Below are 18763 nucleotides of genomic sequence, written 5' to 3' on the forward strand. Positions count from 1 at the left end.
AAAGGAAGTGGAGAGTTGGTGATCTGATGCCACAACACGGCAGGTTTACAAGTGTTGTCGTGGAGCTGTCCTCCACTTCCTTTGTAGAAAGTACGGAATCCAGGATCAGTGCAAAGTCCTGCACAAGATTGGAGATAGACTCCATCTCAGTGCTGGGCATCTTCTGCAGGCTTGCAAGCAAGGTCACACTTTGCTGTTCTGTTTTGTTGTAGCATTCACAATGAACAAAGAAGCAAAAAGATCTCATATCTGCTGATAATGATGTAGTCTAGTAATGCCATTTATTTTTTAAGTAAAACAAACAGATTTACTTCTTAAGATTACAAAGTTTATTAAACATGTAAAGAAGTTTGTTAGAATACTGTAACCATTTCAGCACTCCAGATAATTTCAAAGTATATGAAAGCCTGGATATAGTACTGCATGGTTGTATCTATATGGGAATATTCAACAGACTAGACGCATGCCTCTGGAATAGTTGGAATGTGTAGCTACCTGTCACCAAAAAAGGTTGAGACAACTTAACAATGGGGAACTTATATCAATGGGGAAGTTAGGTAAACCTAAGGGGGGTCTAAAGAATGGGATAGGTCAACTAGGTAAGATGAAGAGGTGGGGTGGGGGGGGGGGAGGGGAGCGAAGCCTGTAGGGAGCAGAAACATGGACACAATTACATGATAATGTGTCAACTAACACGATAATATGATTAGTAAGGGAGTCTGGTGTTATGGAGAGAAGGCAGGAGAATGGGGTTGAGAGGGAAAGATAGATCAGCCATGATTGAATAACGGAGTAGACTTGATAGGTCAAATTGCGTAATTCTGCTCCTATAACTTATGGACAGCTGAATGCTTTGTTTCAATGCTGATATTCATTTGTATAACTTTGTAATTTGCAGAAGAGTTGATTTTTTTTAAAACAATGTTTGGACACTGATTTAAATGTAACTTTACAATTATATCTGTCATTACACAGCATTGTGTCTTATAACAGGTTCATTTGTTTATTGAGCAATCTTTTAAAACTGTTGTTTTTAAACTTAGAGCCACGATCATTCGGTTTGTATCCGGCCTCCACTGCCACCTTTTAAGGTTTCCCCGCAGAATGTAACCTTCCAGTTGCAAGGATCATTTGTAAGTAACAAAGATAATCACGACCTGGTATTTTGTTGATTTTTATACATCACCTTTAAACTTTGCCCTCTCACCTTAAACCTATGCCCTTTAATAGTTGTTTGTTCATATGAATGCAAGATATTTGCCTCTTGAATCCAATCCTTGCCTTGCCTTTGGACTTCCCATGATCTGGGAAAATTTGGTGAATCTACGACTTAATATGACATCTATATTGCCATCTCTGTGGGAGGGATGTATTAAAGTGGGAGGGATGTATTAAAGTTGCTTTTAAGATTAAAATCTTAATATTTCAATATTCCAGCTAACCGAATGCTACTTATTCTTGAAAATTTAAAAATCCCTTTTTTTCCCCGCCAAGCCTTGCGTTTAATGTTTTTAATTCAAATTGCATCCCAATTTTCGATAGAATATTAGCTCTAAATGCTTGCTGGATATTAAGAGATCCTTTTTTTTAAAGAAACATGTGAGAGGGGACTTTTTCTTCTTTATAGGTTGCAACTTGAACATGCTCACGTGGAATCTTGTATTTAGCTTAGTTTTTTGTGTCCAAAGTACAGAGGTACAGTGAAAAGCTTAGTTGGGTGCTAATAAATCAACGGAAAGACTACTCATGATTACAATCGAGCCGTCCGCAGTATCCAGATACATGAATTCCTTTCAATGATATAGGTGTATTTGAAAAAGTAGGCTGACTTTTCTAAGCTCTGTTTCAGTGGAGAAATGACCCAAGGTAAGGTTTGGGACGTCATATGCCAGGTTAACTCCAGTGAGCCAAAGCGTAAGATAGAGGGATCTAAGAGGAATAGATCGAGTAGATGCATAGTCTTTTGCTCAGAGTGGCGGAATCGAGGACCAGAGAACATAGGTTCAAGGTGAAGGGGAAAAGATTTGGTAGGAATCCGAGGGGTCACTTTTTCACACAAAGCGTGGTGGGTGTATGGAACAAGCTGCCAGAGGAGGTAATTGAGGCTGGGACTATCCCATCGATTAAGAAACAGTTGGACAGGTACTGCAAAAAGTTATGAACATTGCCCAATCCATCAAAGGCTCTTACCTCCCCACCATCGAAGGGATTTATCGGAGCGCTGCTGTATATATGTATATATAAACACTGAACTGTTTTTTTTCTCTCGTTTATCATATTGTTTACAGTGTACTATGTTTACATATTCTGTTGTGCTGCAGCGTAAGAATTTCATTGTTCTATCTGGGACATATGACAATAAAACACTCTTGACTCTCGGATAGGACAAGTTTGGAGGGATATGGATCAAGCGCAGGCAAGTGGGACTAGTGTAGCTGGGACATTGTTGGCCAGTGTGGGTGAGTTGGGCCGCGGAGCCTGTTTCCACACTGTTCACTCTATGACTCTATGAGTATAATAAAAGACAATGGATTACAGGTAGACAAAAATGCTGGAGAAACTCAGCGGGTGCAGCAGCATCTACAGAGCGAAGGAAATAGGCAACGTTTCTTCAGACTGTCTGAAGAACAGTTTTGGCCCGAAACATTGCCTATTTCCTTCGCTCCATAGATGCTGCTGCACCCGCTGAGTTTCTCCAGCATTTGTGTCTACCTTAGATTATCCAGCATCTGCAGTTCCTTCTTAAACAATGGATCACAGAGCAAATATAACCCCTTTGGAAAGTTTTTACCCAGCTGAAGCCCGACAAGATTACAAAAAAAACATCTTGCCTGGTACCTGTCCCAAAGAAGACCTATCCCACTCACCACAATGACTACAGACCAGTAGCGCTCACTTCACATATTATGAAGACATTTGAGAGACTTGTCCTCTCCTACCTCAGGACTAGTGTGTCAACTCAAATGGATCCTTTACAGTTTGCATATCAGCCCAACATCAGTGTCGATGATGCCCTTATTTACATGCTGCAGAGGGCGTACACACATCTGGACATCCCTGATGCATCTGTAAGAATTACATTCTTTGACTTCTCTAGCGCTTTTAACACAATTCAGCCTCGACTGCTAGGGGAGAAGATGGAGAAGATGAAGGTGGATCCATTACTGGTACTGTGGTGTTTGGATTACCTTTTCCTCAGACCACAGTACGTGCGCCTACAGAACAATGTCTCAAGCACCATCCTGAGCAGCACAGGGGCTCCACAAGGAACTGTGCTGGCTCCATTCCTGTTTACCATCTACACAGCGGATTGTCAATATAACACCAACAGCTGCTTTTTGCAGAAATTTTCAGATGACACAGCTGTTGTAGGCCTCATCAAAGGGGGCAATGAGGAGGAGTATAGAGACACAATTAACAACTTTGTGGAGTGGAGTGCACACAATAATCTCCATCTCAACACCAAAAAAACGAAGGAGATAGTTGTGGATTTCAGGAGGGGGAGGAGGAGGACTCAACCAACACCAATCACCATCAGGGGCACTGAGGTGGAGGTGGTCGCCAACCACAGGTACCTTGGTGTGCAGCTTGACAGTGAGCTGGACTGGAAGAGTCATATGGAGGCGGTGTACAGGAAGGGACAAAGTAGACTGTATTTTTTAAGGAGGCTAAAGTCATTTAATATCTGTCAACCCCTACTGTGCAGTGTCTACCATTCAGTGGTGGCCAGTGCTCTGTTGTTTGCTGTGGCCTGTTGGGGAGAAGGCGCCCGAATAGCGGACAAAAACAGACTGGATAAGCTGATCAGGAAGGCCGGCTCAGTGGTCGGGGCTGAGCAACTAACGGTCAAGCAGGTGGCAGAGGCCAGAACTCTGAACAAACTAGGTTCAATAATGACCAACCCCACTCACCCACTCCACGCCCTGAAGGTGATCAAGTGCAGCATCTTCAGTCAGAGACTGATTGCACCAATGTGCAAAACGGAGAGACATAGGAAGTCTTGTATACCAGCTGCTATAAGGTTTTATAATGCACAAAAATTTTAACTTATTATGTATTGGAGATATCTGTTGAAATGTGTGGTGTTATGTCTGTCTTGAAGCTGTTGTGGCACTGTAATTTCCTGTAAAGGATTATTAAAGGTTATTCTTCTTCATTTATTTTCGAAGTTTTAAAAGAGAGAATATTGTTATTTTAAATATCTACATGAATCAAAATATTGGTGATTTCCCATTTCTTGCTTTTATTTATTTTGTTCTTTATGATAGATTTGTGGGGTGGTGTTTGGATGTTATTAATATTGGGTGTAATTGTAGGTTTACATTAGCCTTCTATCCTTGAATTTCTACATGGAGTTATTTGTCTTGGAATTTCTGTTAAATATCATTCAATGCTTGCAACTCTCTTCAGAAACAGATCGAGACTTTAAAAGTTTGGTATACAAAATTTGACTTCTTCAAGAATTCCTCCAAGTTTTTTTCTCAACATTCTGACATCAAGGTAATTCACATGTTTACTAATCTCATTAATTCCAGCTATCGACTAACCTCCAGGTGAAAAAATTGATCATGAAAAAGAGGGTCCCTTTTAAATTTCTCTCCTCTAACCTCGTCTATTCCCTCTATTTTTAGAATCCTCTACTCTGCAAAAAAGATTGTGTGTTCACTTTATCCATGCCCCTCATGGTCATATACACCTCAATAAGGTCGCACCAGACTTGTACGCTCCAATGACTTTACCAGTGACTTTACAGTTGTATGATAGTATTTCAACAACTGTACTCCATACTCTTCCCAATGAAGGGAAGCATGCTAAATGTAGTCTTCACCACCCTGGCCACCTGACTTGCCACTTTCAGGGAGTCATGCACCTGTATTTCCAGATCTCTCTGTTCTACAACACTCGCCACGGATCTACCATTTACTGTGCAAGTCCTGCCTGGTTTGACATCAAGTGCAACACCTCACATTTGCTATTCCTTGCCCAAATGATCAAGATCCTGTTGTAAACTTGCATATCCTTCCTCACCGTTCACTAGTTCACTACCACTAATCCGGGCGAGTGTCATCTGTTAATTTATTAACAATATTAACTACATTGTCATCCAAATCGTTAATGAAGATAACAATCAGCCCTCACTGGTGGCCTTTCATTTGAATATACAACAGACTCACCAGAAATGAGAACAAGAAATATATGTGGCATATGCTGAGTTAGACTTCCAAATCACACTTTATAAAGTGAAAAGTATAGAAAATTGAAAACCTTTTAAATTTAAATTCTACAGGTAGTCAATGGAGCATTTTCGATGCCTGTGGGGGTGGATGAAATATGGACCATGACCACAATCAGCACAGGGAAACGAGGCACTGTTCCTCAGCCACCTCCCTCCAGATCATTTCCTAAGGACTACAAGGATGACTTTAATGTCAGTAAGTGACCCCCTTACAAGATTTACGACATTACATTTTGTCGTTCATGTCCAAGAGGGTATACGAAGATAAATACAATATATTATTTTATATTCTGGTCACTTATTTATTTATTTTATTTATTCCGAACAAGTAAAGACAGACATAAAGACATTAATAGTAACAAAATCGAAATTATCAAACAATTGGACATTACAATCAATATTTACAAGCAATGAAAAGAACAAAAAGCAAATTTCCAATGTCCAACTGTGTCTGTACAAGCTCCAAAAGGAGTGAGAAGAAGAATAACTTATTAAATCTCACCCCTTTTCCCCAACACTTCTACCATATTTAAAAATCAATTAATTAATAATAATAATACTACCCCAGGCAATTTCCCATAATACCTACAGACATATATATACTTAAGGCCAAAAGAATAATATAGTAAATTTTAAGGAAAGAAAAATAAACAATATATGATATTTTTCATGCATGAAGCTGTTGGACTTGTTCAATTGAATTTTTTCCCCACAACTTAAGAGTATTGACTCTCTCATTGTCATGATTTGCAACAATTTCAATGATACTGATTGTAATTCCTGAACTATTCAGTGATTGCTGGAATCTGAATGTATACTTATTTTGCATTCAATTTTTTAACACTAATTATGAATGTGGTGCACCATTTTAGAACATAAAAGATAGTAAAGGGCAGCACATGAACAGGCGCTTCGGCCCACAATGTCTATGCCAAACATGATGCCACGTTAAACTTAATCTCATCTGCCTGCACATGATCTATACCCCTCCGTTCCCTGCATATCCACATGCCCATCAAAAAGCCTTTTAAAAGCCACTATTTTATCAGCCTCCACCCAGCAGCATGTTCCAGACACCCACCACCAGTTGTTAAAAAAAATATGCCCCCCACATCGCCTTTAAACTTTGCCCCCCTCACCTTAAAACTATGCCCTCCAGAGTTTGACATTTCCACCATGGAGAAGAAGGCTCTAACTGTCCACCCTATCAATGCTTCACATAATTTTATATACTCTTTTTCCACAGAGAGTTGTGAATCTGTGGAATTCTCTGCCACAAAAGGAAGTGGAGGCCTATTCACTGGATGTTTTCAAGAGAGAGTTAGATTTAACTCTTAAGACTAAAGGAATCAATGGATATGGGGAAAAGGCAGGAATGGGGTACTGATCTTAGATGATCAGCCATGATCATATTGAATGGCGGTGCTGACTCGAAGGGCCGAATGGCCTAGTCCTGTACCTATTTTTCTGTGTTTCATCGGGTCTCTCCTCTGCCGCCGATACTCCAGAGCAAACAATCCTAGTTTTTCCAACCTCTCCTTAAAGGTAATAAATATCCTCTGAACCAGGCAGCATCCTGATAAAAGCCGCTGCATCCTTCCTGGAATGGGTGACCAGAACTGCAACATTCCAAATGCAACCTAACTAAAGTCCTGGAACCCTAACCCCAATGGACTGCATCGTGACTTCCTGACTCTTATACTCAATATTCTGCAGACATAAAACCTTTCAGTGTTTCAAACCACACTGTAATTCTACAAAAAAATGGACACATTGTCAGTCAGATTGCAATCTGGAAACTCCGCACAAAGCCTTGTCACTTTACTGTTTAAAAACACATTTTTTTGGGGGGAGGGGGGGAAGAAGATATTGCTCTGGAATGTTTGAGACTTGATTTAAATCTTTTTATTTGAATTTCACAGCAATTTGCGTATTATACATACAATGATAACAGACAGTGACAGTCAAGGCATAATTGTGCAACAGTATGTAGGCGACCCTCAAAGCCCTTACCCTTACCCACCTTCAACCCACCCGAATCAGGTCGGAACCAAACTGGGACAAACAACACTCACATACATACACATCCACACAAATATGGTAAGATAAACGAAACAAAAAGTACTAAAAAAAAAAAAAAAATTTAAAAAGAAGAAGAAAAAAAAAGAAAAAAAAATATTTGAGACTTGACAATAAATTATCCAAATACCAGTTACAAGTTCTGCTGAATTTCTGGTACAAAAGAAGATTCAACTATTGAAATATGTGTTTATATATTGATCATGAAAAAAACGTTTTTTTCAGTGTAACTAGTTGTTTGATTTAAAAGTTAAAGACGTAAGTTTATGCTAGATAATGAAAATCGGCAAATGTTATTTTGCTTTCTTGCCATTTCAAATGTTTGGATTATGCTTTTACTATAGATGTGGTGTTAGCTTGAATTTGGAGAGCTGGGTGCTGATGTGCTTGGAATTAAAAAAAACAAAAACAAACTTGGTTTATACTCTCTAGAATTTAGGAGATTGAGAGGGGATCTTATAGAAACTTACAAAATTCTTAAGGGGTTGGACAGGCTAGATGCAGGAAGATTGCTCCCGATGTTAGGGAAGTCCAGGACAAGGGGTCACAGCTTAAGGATAAGGGGGAAATCCTTTAACACCGAGATGAGAAGAACTTTTTTCACACAGAGAGTGGTGAATCTCTGGAACTCTCTGCCACAGAGGGTAGTCGAGGCCAGTTCATTAGCTATATTTAAGAGGGAGTTAGATGTGGCCCTTGTGGATAAGGGGATCAGAGGGTATGGAGAGAAGGCAGGTACGGGATACTGAGTTGGATGATCAGCCATGATCATATTGAATGGCGGTGCAGGCTCGAAGGGCCGAATGGCCTACTCCTGCACCTAATTTCTATGTTTCTATGTTTCGAAACCTAATCTTTTTGAACTTGCTATGATTTAGAGACTCCGCCATTCAGTGAAGCACCTAATTTTGCTGACCAGACTGGAGTGTTTGAATATTTCATAAACTACAACGATCCTGGTGACCATGTATTTACTCTGCGACAGGTCGTAACTGAGCGACCTATAACTTGGGCAAGTGATGCTGACCAAACAATTAGTGTTATTGGTGATTACAAGTGGTAAGGTTTTTGCTTATTTTAATTCATAAAATGTTCGAAACAGAACCTTCTTCAGATGAATGATCTTTTAATTGAATATATTCACAAGATTATATTGCCAGTTGATCTTTTTACTGGATTTTGATCGCTTTCCATTCTCGGGTGACTCATGGAAGCCTGGGGAGATTAATCTCCTTGTGATCACTTCCTACTGTATACGTTTTTACAATTCCATTAGTCGGTTACGTTAAAATGGCAGATTTAGACTTGAGATATACAGCGCAGAAAGAAGCCCCTCTGTCCACCGACCAACAATCACCCCTTACACTAACCTACACACACCAGGGACAGTTTTTACAATCTATCTAAGCCAATTGACCGACAAACCTGTTTGGAGTGGAAGGTGAAAACCCACGCCAGTCACTGGGAGAACGTACAAACTCCGTACAGACAACACCCTTAGTCGGGATCAAACCCGGGTCTCCAGTGCTGTGAAGCAGCAACTCTGCTGTTGCACCACTGTGTCCCCTCATGGTTCATAAAGTTTCTTTCAATTGAGCAGTGAAAATTTGGGAACTATTCAAGTGAAACTAGATTAAATCCCCGCTACACCTCATGAGGAAGGTTGCTACTGTGACAACAGAGCACTATGTTGCACCTCTTGCACTGCCATGGACTTTTTATTCTACTTGTGTTTTGCACTAATGTTTTGTTATTCTTGCAGTCTTTGTTCTTTTATGATTTTTATGTAACATTTATGCTTTTGTACGTTTGTCTGAATCTATGTGCCCATCAGGCTGCTGTACACAAGGTTTTATGAGTCCATGTCAACCAGTGATTTTGCTCAACAAACTCCCTTCATATTAGGGCCAATTCTTACTCTGTGGTGGGACATTACCAGGCAGATGGAGAAATAGGTTTAAAGAAATGCTCAAAACTTCCCCACTGTAGGCAACATCCCCATCGTATCCTGAGAACTTCTGGCCCATAAAAGCTCAATTTACAGTGGCAACTTTTTGAGATGGCATTGAGTACCTTGTGGGCCTTGTATCAGAAACACATGGAAGCCCTTCATTAGTGATGGAAGGAGCAGACGGCCTCACAAGCTGCCCACTTGTCAGTGACCTCCTGCCCTATCAGTGGTACAGTGTGAGATTCCCATTTTGTCCTTGCTAGCCAATCAACCCAAAAGATTTTAGCAGCAAGTCATTCTCAATCCCAAGGTCCTGGCAGAGGAGAAGATATTTAAATATAGGAAGACCTATATATATTAATAATAACAATAATACATTTTATTTATGGGCGCCTTTCAAGAGTCTCAAGGACACCTTACAAAAATTTAGCAAGTAGAGGAAAAACATGTAAGCGGAATTAAATAAATAGTAGAGACATGACTAGTACAGAAATTAAAGACAGAATTAGACTTAGTTCCTCCCACACTGCTGAGTGCATTGGGCAGCAAGCTTTCGCCATTCTGTTTGGTCATGTGCGACATCTTCCACCCTCGATAGGTTAGCGTCCCGGGCTTCCAAATCCTTCTGGAATGTTCGCCTCCATGTGAGTTTTGGTCGACCTCTTTTCCTTCGTCCGTCAGGTTGCCATGTCGTTGCTATCTAAGGTGTACGTTCTGGTGACATTCTGAGTACATGTCCTGCAAATTTCATCCTGCGTACCTCTGTCCTGGCTGAGAAGCTTTGTTGTAGTTTCCCGGTATATCTCCCTGTTTGTGATGTGGTCTCTGCAGCTAGTCTTCAGGATCTTCCTCAAGCAGAGTTGCTGGAATGCATCCAATTCATTTTTCATCTTCACGTTGATTCTCCATTTCTCACTGGCATAGAGGGCTGTAGGGAGGACCATATATCTAGATAACATTATATGCCTAATTAGATTTATAATCATAAAAGCCTTAGTCTACAATCTATCCAAAATATTCATCGGAATTAAACCCTTTCTTATAACTGTGTTGAGCAGCCATTTGCAGGATTCAAAATTGTTTTTATGTCCAGAAGGGCTGTTGTTAAAATCGTCCCATTAACGTCCCCAATGGGATTGTAATTGAATTGACTCTGTGATCCCGTTCAAGCGTCGCTTCAACTTATTTACAGGGAATTAATATTAGCCCAGCCCTTGAATTAATATTAGCCCAGCCCAGCCCAGCCCAACCTGATTAGGTTCCTGCCAGGCAAAATTACACTCAATGGATATTAACATAACATGGAAAAAGAGCTGCCGGAGGAGTTAGCTGAGGCACGTACTACTATAGCAACATTTAAAAGACATTTGGGCAAGTACATGGACCAGAAAGGTTTAGAGGGATATGAGCCAAACGTGGGCAGATGGGACTAGTGTAGATAGGCCATCTTGGTCGGCGTGGACAAGTTGGGCCAAAGGGCCTGTTTCCATGTGTCACGACTCTAAATGGTTCTGAGTGTGGAAAAGCTATCACTTTGCTGTGTTCATCTGCTGAAATAGTGAGCCTTTTACAGTAGGATAGCTGCAAACATCAGCACAACATACAGAACATTTTATATGTGATCTCGTCTTCGGCAGTCTCTGAGGATGACTGGCCTCAATTTGGTTTTGTGGGTCTTTGTCCTAAAACTTAAAATAAGTATTGAGATCTGCTTGTTGGAATTGTTGAAATAGTCAATTTTAATTGAAATAAGATATACTGTGATGTATGCATGCAGTTATAACAAGCTGTATATTTGTCAATTGGTATTAATGTTAGATCAAACATTTAAAAGCTGATGAAATGTATTTGAGAAATAACTGGTAGTATTTTGGGCCTGTGATACAATCAAAATAGCTATACATGTCTTTACCAATGTGCTATATCTTTATCAGCAATGTACATCGCTCCGCGCGGCCTAAAATGGCCGTGGGACTTATCATCGCCCGTCTGGGGCTTGGACATCGGGAGAGAAAAGACTTTGCCTTCCATCACAGTGGGTTCACTGTGATGGATGTTTGTGTGAATTAAATTGTGTGTATGTCTGTAGGAAATTGTCTTTGTTTGTATGGCTGTGGAAACAGAACTTCGTTTGAGCCTCACTGAGGCTCAAATGACAATAAATGGTATTGTATTGTATTGTCTTGATCATTTGTGAGGCATGCTGATTTTAGTTGTCATAGCCTAAGTGTGAATTTGCTTTCCCAGGCAAGATGTAAACATAACCTGTGATGTACTCATTGAGACGGCCAACACTGGTGGTGTGTTTATTGCTGGGAGGGTTAATAAAGGCGGGGAACTTATTCGACATGCAGAAGGCTTGTACTACTGGATCTTTGCGGATGGGACGTACAAAGTTACAAATGACCTGCGTGAGTTTTCTTTATTACATCCTCACACTTCATTTACAGCTGAGTTGATTTATATTCCATTACATTATTTTTAGGAAATCCTTTCCCTGTGCATTTACTTACTGCCATAAACGAATGAGTTGTAATTGAAGAGGGTGAAAACGCATCACAAACTGATGAGACTTTGTCTAACAAGCAAAGCAGGCCATTCCAACTCTTATGGCTTACCATGAGATGGCTTTTGTTATACAGTGCAACTTGGCATCTTTATTTTAATTTATCAGCACTTTAAAACTATTTTAAAACACTGAAAATTATAGCATTGCAAAAAAGTGGTGTTCGAGTTTCTTCTTGACCGTAGTGTCGGTGTGGTTACACCAAGACAAGTTGGTAGTGATATTTACACGCAGGAACTTGAAGCTCTCGACCATCTCCATTTTAGCACCATTGAAGAAGACTGGGGTGCGTACTCCACCACTTCCTGAACTCAATAACCAGCTACTGTTTTTAGTGATATTGATGGACAGGGTGTTGTCTTGGCACTGTATAGCAAAGATCTCTATCTTCTTCCTGTACTTGTCCCACCATTGCTTGAAATCCAGCTAACTAGTGGCGGTGTTGTTAAAGCAGAATGCGATAACGCAGTTGTGTGCGTATCGGTAGTATAGTCAGGGGCGGAATATTCATCCTTGTAGGGCATTGGTCTTGAGAATTAACATGCAGGCGGTTTGTCACCCATCTTTGTTGATTGCGTTCTATGGGTCAGAAAGCCACAGACTCAGTTGCAGCTCCCTGCTGTGTCCTAGGTCCAAGAGATTGTGGAATTAAGGTGTTAAAGGCAGAGCTATGGTCACTCAAACAGTGCCCTCCATAATGTTTAGGACAAAGACCCATCATTTATTTATTTGCCTCTGTACTCCACAATTTGATATATGTAATAGAAAAAATCATATGTGGTTAAAGTGTACATTGTCAGATTTTATTAAAGGCCATTTTTATACATTTTGGTTTCACCATGTAGAAATGACAGCTGTGTTTATACATAGTCAAGTCAAAAAGTCAAAAGTCAAAGTATCCGTTATTGTGCCTTGCAGTCAGGGCACCATATTTTTGGACCTTGTGGACAGATGAGACTAAGATTAACTTATATCAGAGTGATGGCAAGAGCAAAGTATGGAGGAGAGAAGGAACTGCTTAAGATCCAAAGCATACCACCTCATCTGTGAAACACAGTGGTGTGGTTGTTATGGCCTGGGCATGTATGGCTGCTGAAGATACTGGCTCACTTATCTTCATTGATGATACAACTGCTGATGGTAGTAGCATAATGAATTCTGAAGTGTATAGACACATCCTAACTGCTCAAGTTCAAACAAATGCCTCAAAACTCATTGGCCGGCGGTTCATTCTACAGCAAGACAATGATCCCAAACATACTGCTAAAGCAACAAAGGAGTTTTTCAAAGCGAAAAAATGGTAAATTCTTGAGTGGCCAAGTCAATCACCCGAACTGAACCCAATTGAGCATGCCTTTTATATGCTGAAGAGAAAACTGAAGGGGACTAGCCCCCAAAACAAGCATAAGCTAAAGATGGCTGCAATACAGGCCTGGCAGAGCATCACCAGAGAAGACACCCAGCAAATGGTGATGTCCATGAATCACAGACTTCAAGCAGTCATTGCATGCAAAGGATATGCAACAAAATACTAAATATGGCTACTTTCATTTACATGACATTGCTGTGTCCCAAACATTATGGTGCCCTGAAATGGGGGGTATAAACATAGCTGTAATATCTACATGGTGAAACCAAAATGTATAAAAATGGCCTTTATTAAAATCGGACAATGTGCACTTGAACCACATGTGATTTTTTTCTAGTACAAATCTCAAGTTCTGGAGTACTGAGCATAGCTAATTTGTGTCACTCAGTTGTGACATCCAGTGAGTGTAGAGGGTGATACTCCTGAGAACACATTGTGCTAGAGTAACTCAGTGGGTCAGGCAGCATCTTTGGGTCAGGACCATTCTTTGCCTATCCATGTTCCCCAAAGATGCTCTCAGTCCCATTCAGCACATTGTGTTGCAAGCAGGATTCCAGCTTCTGCGGTTCCTTGTGTCTCCTGATACTTCTAAGCACAGACTTTTTGCCACATCAGGCAAGCAATCTTACATCGGGTGTAGAAAAAGCTTTGAGCAGTATAAAAGTTTGCTTATACAACATGAGCAATGTGTTTTCACACAACCTTTCAAATTATATTAATGACCTTGTAATTTGCTGACGTTATTTGGGGACTTGCCCCGTTCTGGTGAACCAGTTTGCTTGCATAATTTACTTCAAAGTGCTTAAAGGTCTAGAATTAAACAGTTTAATGTAACTTGCATTATATCTTGACCCCAGAGGAAGAAATATTTCTAACCAAAGTAATCTCTTCCCACTATTTCATTTTAACTTCAATAAAAACAGAAATGCTGGACATACTCAGCAGGTTAGTCCACATCTGTGAGAAGAGAAACCGTGTCAACATTTCTATTCAAGGGTTTCGGCCCGAAACGTCGCCAATTTCCTTCCCTCCATAGATGCTGCTGCACCCGCTGAGTTTCTCCAGCATTTTTGTGTACTTTCTATTCAAAGTCCCTTCATTAAATTTTCATTTTGACCATTACTGATGGATAATAGCAATAAACATTGAATTTCCTGTGTAACAGAAAAATGTCTTTTGGCCCGCCACTAATAGTTTGTTTGACAAAATTAGCAGAGTATAATTACTTTAAAAACGTGCCATAACAACAGACTTTTAATAAGAGAAAATGGCACTTCTTCATTTTGATATTTCTGAGTGATTTTTTTATAATATAAACTGGAAGGTTGTGATCTCAGAACAGCACAGAATTAGATTTGGTACTAAGAATTACTGGAGGAGTTAATGAGTAATTTCCACCTTGCAGCTGGTAAAACCGTGTTGGCTTCAGGCAAATCGGGTACACGTGCGTGGAAATGGCACACGCTCACTCTCAGGATTCAGGTAAGTGTCACAGATTTCAGTTCAAATAGTTTGCCCCTTTCTATGGTTGTTTGCTGGTACGCAAATTCAATTGTTCAAACTGGGAGGATGTATGGGGACTGTCTGCTGATTACATTATTGATGAATTATTTTAACTTCTGCAAGGGGAACAATTCCCTGCAGCATTTGCTTAGTAAACTGAAGCCTATGTGATTGGGATTCTGACCTTTGTGAAGGTGATGCAAATTAAATTTAAAATGCTCGTTTCTCTTTACTTTCTGATTTAATTTATTGTAATTTCTTCACATAAACTAAAGTAGTATGATCTTACTAGCAGGTTAAATTAGTAAATAATATATTAAGGCTTTAGCATTTTCTTTGACTCGCTTTCAGATCTGGGTAATGTTAGCAAGACCAGCACATATTGTCCATTCCTAACTACCTTTGCAAAGGTGGTGTAGTCTCCTGCTGAGCGGCTTGTTAGATGTTTACAAAGAGCATTTAACAGTTAACTGCATGTGGTGGGTGTATTCACCTCTCAGCCAGATTGGATAGGGATAACAAATTTCCACCCTAAAGGATGTTAGAGCAGTCCCAAGGTGCCAAATTAATAAACAATTTGCTTCTCCAAAGCACCAACATTGCAACAGCCCGTGCTTTTACTTGATTTCCATGATTGGTATCACCTGCATGATCTTGCCTGTTGAATTTTGTAGCATTTTCACTTGTCTGATTTATAATTTGAACTGAGGAAACTAGGAAGTGTTGGAGAGGTTAATCTAGTTTAGTTGTAGTTTACTTCCCTTGGTATCATATCTTTAACACTCTTCTTTGGGGTTGTTAGCAGAAACCTTGGATCCAACTATAATCATATGAGTTGTTGCTACCTGTCCTATTTATTCCCTTCAGATCAAAGTCATTGGTCAGATTTAGAAGGTACACAAAAATGCTGGAGAAAATGCTCCATGCAGCATCCATGGAGCGAAGGAAATAGGCAACGTGTCGGGCCGAAACCACTCTTCAGACCGAGTCATTGTTCAGATGTAGCTGTTCTTTTATTCTGGCACTGTTTGGTCTGGCCAGACCATATTGCTAATGTTGCTGCAATGCTTGGATAAAAAGGTCATTGAGCAATCTGACCTTTTCCCTGGCAGGATAACATATTTTCCTAGAATGCGAAAAAATAACTATTTGAGGGATTTTGTTCTGTTTGTAAATTTGCATTTATAAGGAGTAAGAACTGGTATGAAGCCGGTTGCTATGAACTATAGTATTTTGAAGAGGGCATTTACACTTTTATTTAAATTCCCATTCAGGGTGATTCCGCGTATGGATTATTGAATGGCTACCCACTGTGGAAAGATGTCCGTGTCACTCACCCTCAAAATGGATGGGCTGCAATTGGAACGCGTGGCTTCGAACTGGCTCAGTTTGATAATTTTCACGTACAGGCTGGTTAATCTCAAGTAAACCCACTCCTGCAAATCTAAGCACAATGGCTTCTGCAGTTTTGAAGTGCCTTAACTGAGCACGGGTATGTTTCCCCACTTTTGTACGTTTAGGCATCGGAGGCAACTGCTTAATGAAATCTTCACAGAGTGCTTAAATATTTCTCCGAGCTCCACTCTCTCCTAAAATTGTAAATCTGATGATTTCCTCACAGGTGCCAATTCTATGGTAATTGTTACAAGACATGTTGCTTCAGCCACAATTCATGACATTACCTTTCAAGCAAATGTTTGCATTTAACTACTTAACACAACTATTTGCTCACTTCTACACTAGGTATGAATTGCAACAAAATGAAGGTATTGTGTGACTGGGAAAGGTAAAACATCTTCCTCCTCAATCTATAACTGTCGAGCTGTTTGCCGAGATCCCTACTGGATGTTAAGAAATTTCCTCCAGTTAAATATACATTGGAAATAAAGTTGTCTTCAGTTTGGGCCACTAACCCTGGGAGTGAACTACCAAACCCTCTGTCTCCCTGGCAACTGACTGAGGCTGAACCTGACTATCAAATACGAACCTCTCACGAGCTTTGGACCAGATATTTATGCAATTACCGAAGAATTATATCCGTCTTTTGTGATATCATTTCAACTCCATTCCTGCTTAAACCCATATGCTCATTAACCAACCATAGACTTGAACTCTCCAACTTTCATCTAGCCAGTTTCCATGATCTACCTCCCATAGACAGCACTTCATCAAAAACTCAAGCATCTTAGATTGCACCATTTAGCCATCAGCCTGAACTTTCTGACCAACACCCGGCCTCATTCCTACTCCTCTCTATGATCTTCTTCCTCCAATGCCTCCTCTTTCCACCTGGTGAGAATCCCTCGTGTTTATTGTTTCACCAATGGTACATGCGCCTTCTTGCCAAAAAGCAGAATTCCCTCCCTAAATAGCTTTGCTCTGGTGGCATGGTTCCTTCTAAGGTGCTGCTTAATCCCTGCCTTTGACCAAGTTTAATTTGCATCCCTTAAGTCTCAACATGGTGAATTAATATGATGATACCCCTGGGAAGCACTGCCAATTATTTTTATATGTAACAGGCTATTTAAATTGTGGTAATGTTGGTGTCATTGTTGTTGCTGTTAATCCACGCTGGATTGTTGCAAGTATCCAGTCTGGAATAATTTGTTGACTTGTTCATTCTCTTGTATAAAGTTTTGGTTTATTTTTAATCCAATGTTTAATATCAAGCCTTACTCTAAATGTTCAACATTGTTTTTCTAATGCAAACATAACATGTCATTTTGCAAATAAAAAAGTCTTACATTTTATAAAAAGGTTTGTGTTGAGCCAATAAAAAATGATCTCGTCCAACCCTTGCTGTTTGTTTTTTAATTACAACTGTTGTGGTTATGATTCTATATACAGATTATATATTTAATCTTTGATTATGAAATTAAGATTTGATCTAATGTTGGCAGGGAAGGGTGCATTACCAGTGGTACCACTTGAGACCGATATGGTTTAGAAATAGTTAGAAACGTGGAAACAGAAAAATAGGTGCAGGCGTAGGCCATTCGGAGTAGGCCATTCCCTTCCCCAGATGAAAAATATCCATTTAAGGCCTCACCCATTTCCTACGACTCCTCACATGGACTACCGTATTGCACTTTAAAGAGACAAAGAAACATAAAACATAGGTGCAGGAGTAGGCCATTCGGCCCTTCGAGCCAGCACCGTCATTCAATATCATGGCTGATCATCTAAAATCAGTACCCAGTTCCTGATTTTTCCCAATACCCCTTAATTCCATTAGCCCTAAGAGCTAAATCTAACTCTATTGAAAACATCCAGTGAATTGGCCTCTGCCTTCTGTGGCAGAGAATTCCACAGATTCACAACACTCTGGGTGAAGATATTTTCAAAATGCATCAGCCCATTTGTTTGGATTAAATTCCATCAGTCATTGCTTCACCCATTTCACAAATGCATCAGCATCACCCTCAGAATTGTTTCCATAAATTGTACTCCATCTGAAGATTATAACCATATAAACCATATAACAATTGCAGCACGGAAACAGGCCATCTCGGCCCTACAAGTCCGTGCCGAACAATTTTTTTTCCCCTTAGTCCCACCTGCCTGCACTCATACCATAACCCTCCATTCCCTTCTCATCCATATGCCTATCCAATTTATTTTTAAATGATACCAATGAACCTGCCTCCACCACTTCCACTGGAAGCTCATTCCACACCGCTACCAGTCTCTGAGTAAAGAAGTTCCCCCTCATATTACCCCTAAACTTCTGTCCCTTAATTCTGAAGTCATGTCCTCTTGTTTGAATCTTCCCTATTCTCAAAGGGAAAAGCTTGTCCACATCAACTCTGTCTATCCCTCTCATCATTTTAAAGACCTCTATCAGGTCCCCCCTTAACCTTCTGCGCTCCAGAGAATAAAGACCTAACTTATTCAACCTATCTCTGTAACTTAGTTGTTGAAATCCAGGCAACATTCTAGTAAATCTCCTCTGTACTCTCTCTATTTTGTTGACATCCTTCCTATAATTGGGCGACCAAAATTGTACCCCATACTCCAGATTTGGTCTCACCAATGCCTTGTACAATTTTAACATTACAT

General features: G+C 40.1%; 1 protein-coding gene across 2 annotated transcripts in view; it reads left to right on the forward strand.

Annotated features, from left to right (window-relative positions):
* Positions 1–17497, forward strand: part of LOC129693404 (galactocerebrosidase-like) — a 65013-nt gene extending 47516 nt beyond the window's left edge. For both annotated transcript variants that reach the window (XM_055630230.1, XM_055630229.1), the window contains exons 11-17: positions 1044–1133; positions 4411–4500; positions 5288–5432; positions 8194–8374; positions 11514–11677; positions 14607–14683; positions 15979–17497. In XM_055630230.1, the coding sequence (XP_055486205.1) occupies positions 1044–1133; positions 4411–4500; positions 5288–5432; positions 8194–8374; positions 11514–11677; positions 14607–14683; positions 15979–16122 (891 nt within the window). In that variant the 3' untranslated portion in view covers positions 16123–17497. The remainder of the gene's footprint in view (positions 1–1043; positions 1134–4410; positions 4501–5287; positions 5433–8193; positions 8375–11513; positions 11678–14606; positions 14684–15978) is intronic.
* Positions 17498–18763: the final 1266 nt, after the last annotated feature.

This window comes from Leucoraja erinacea, unplaced genomic scaffold (assembly GCF_028641065.1).
Source record: "Leucoraja erinacea ecotype New England unplaced genomic scaffold, Leri_hhj_1 Leri_278S, whole genome shotgun sequence".
NCBI classification, from domain to species: Eukaryota; Metazoa; Chordata; class Chondrichthyes; order Rajiformes; family Rajidae; genus Leucoraja; species Leucoraja erinaceus.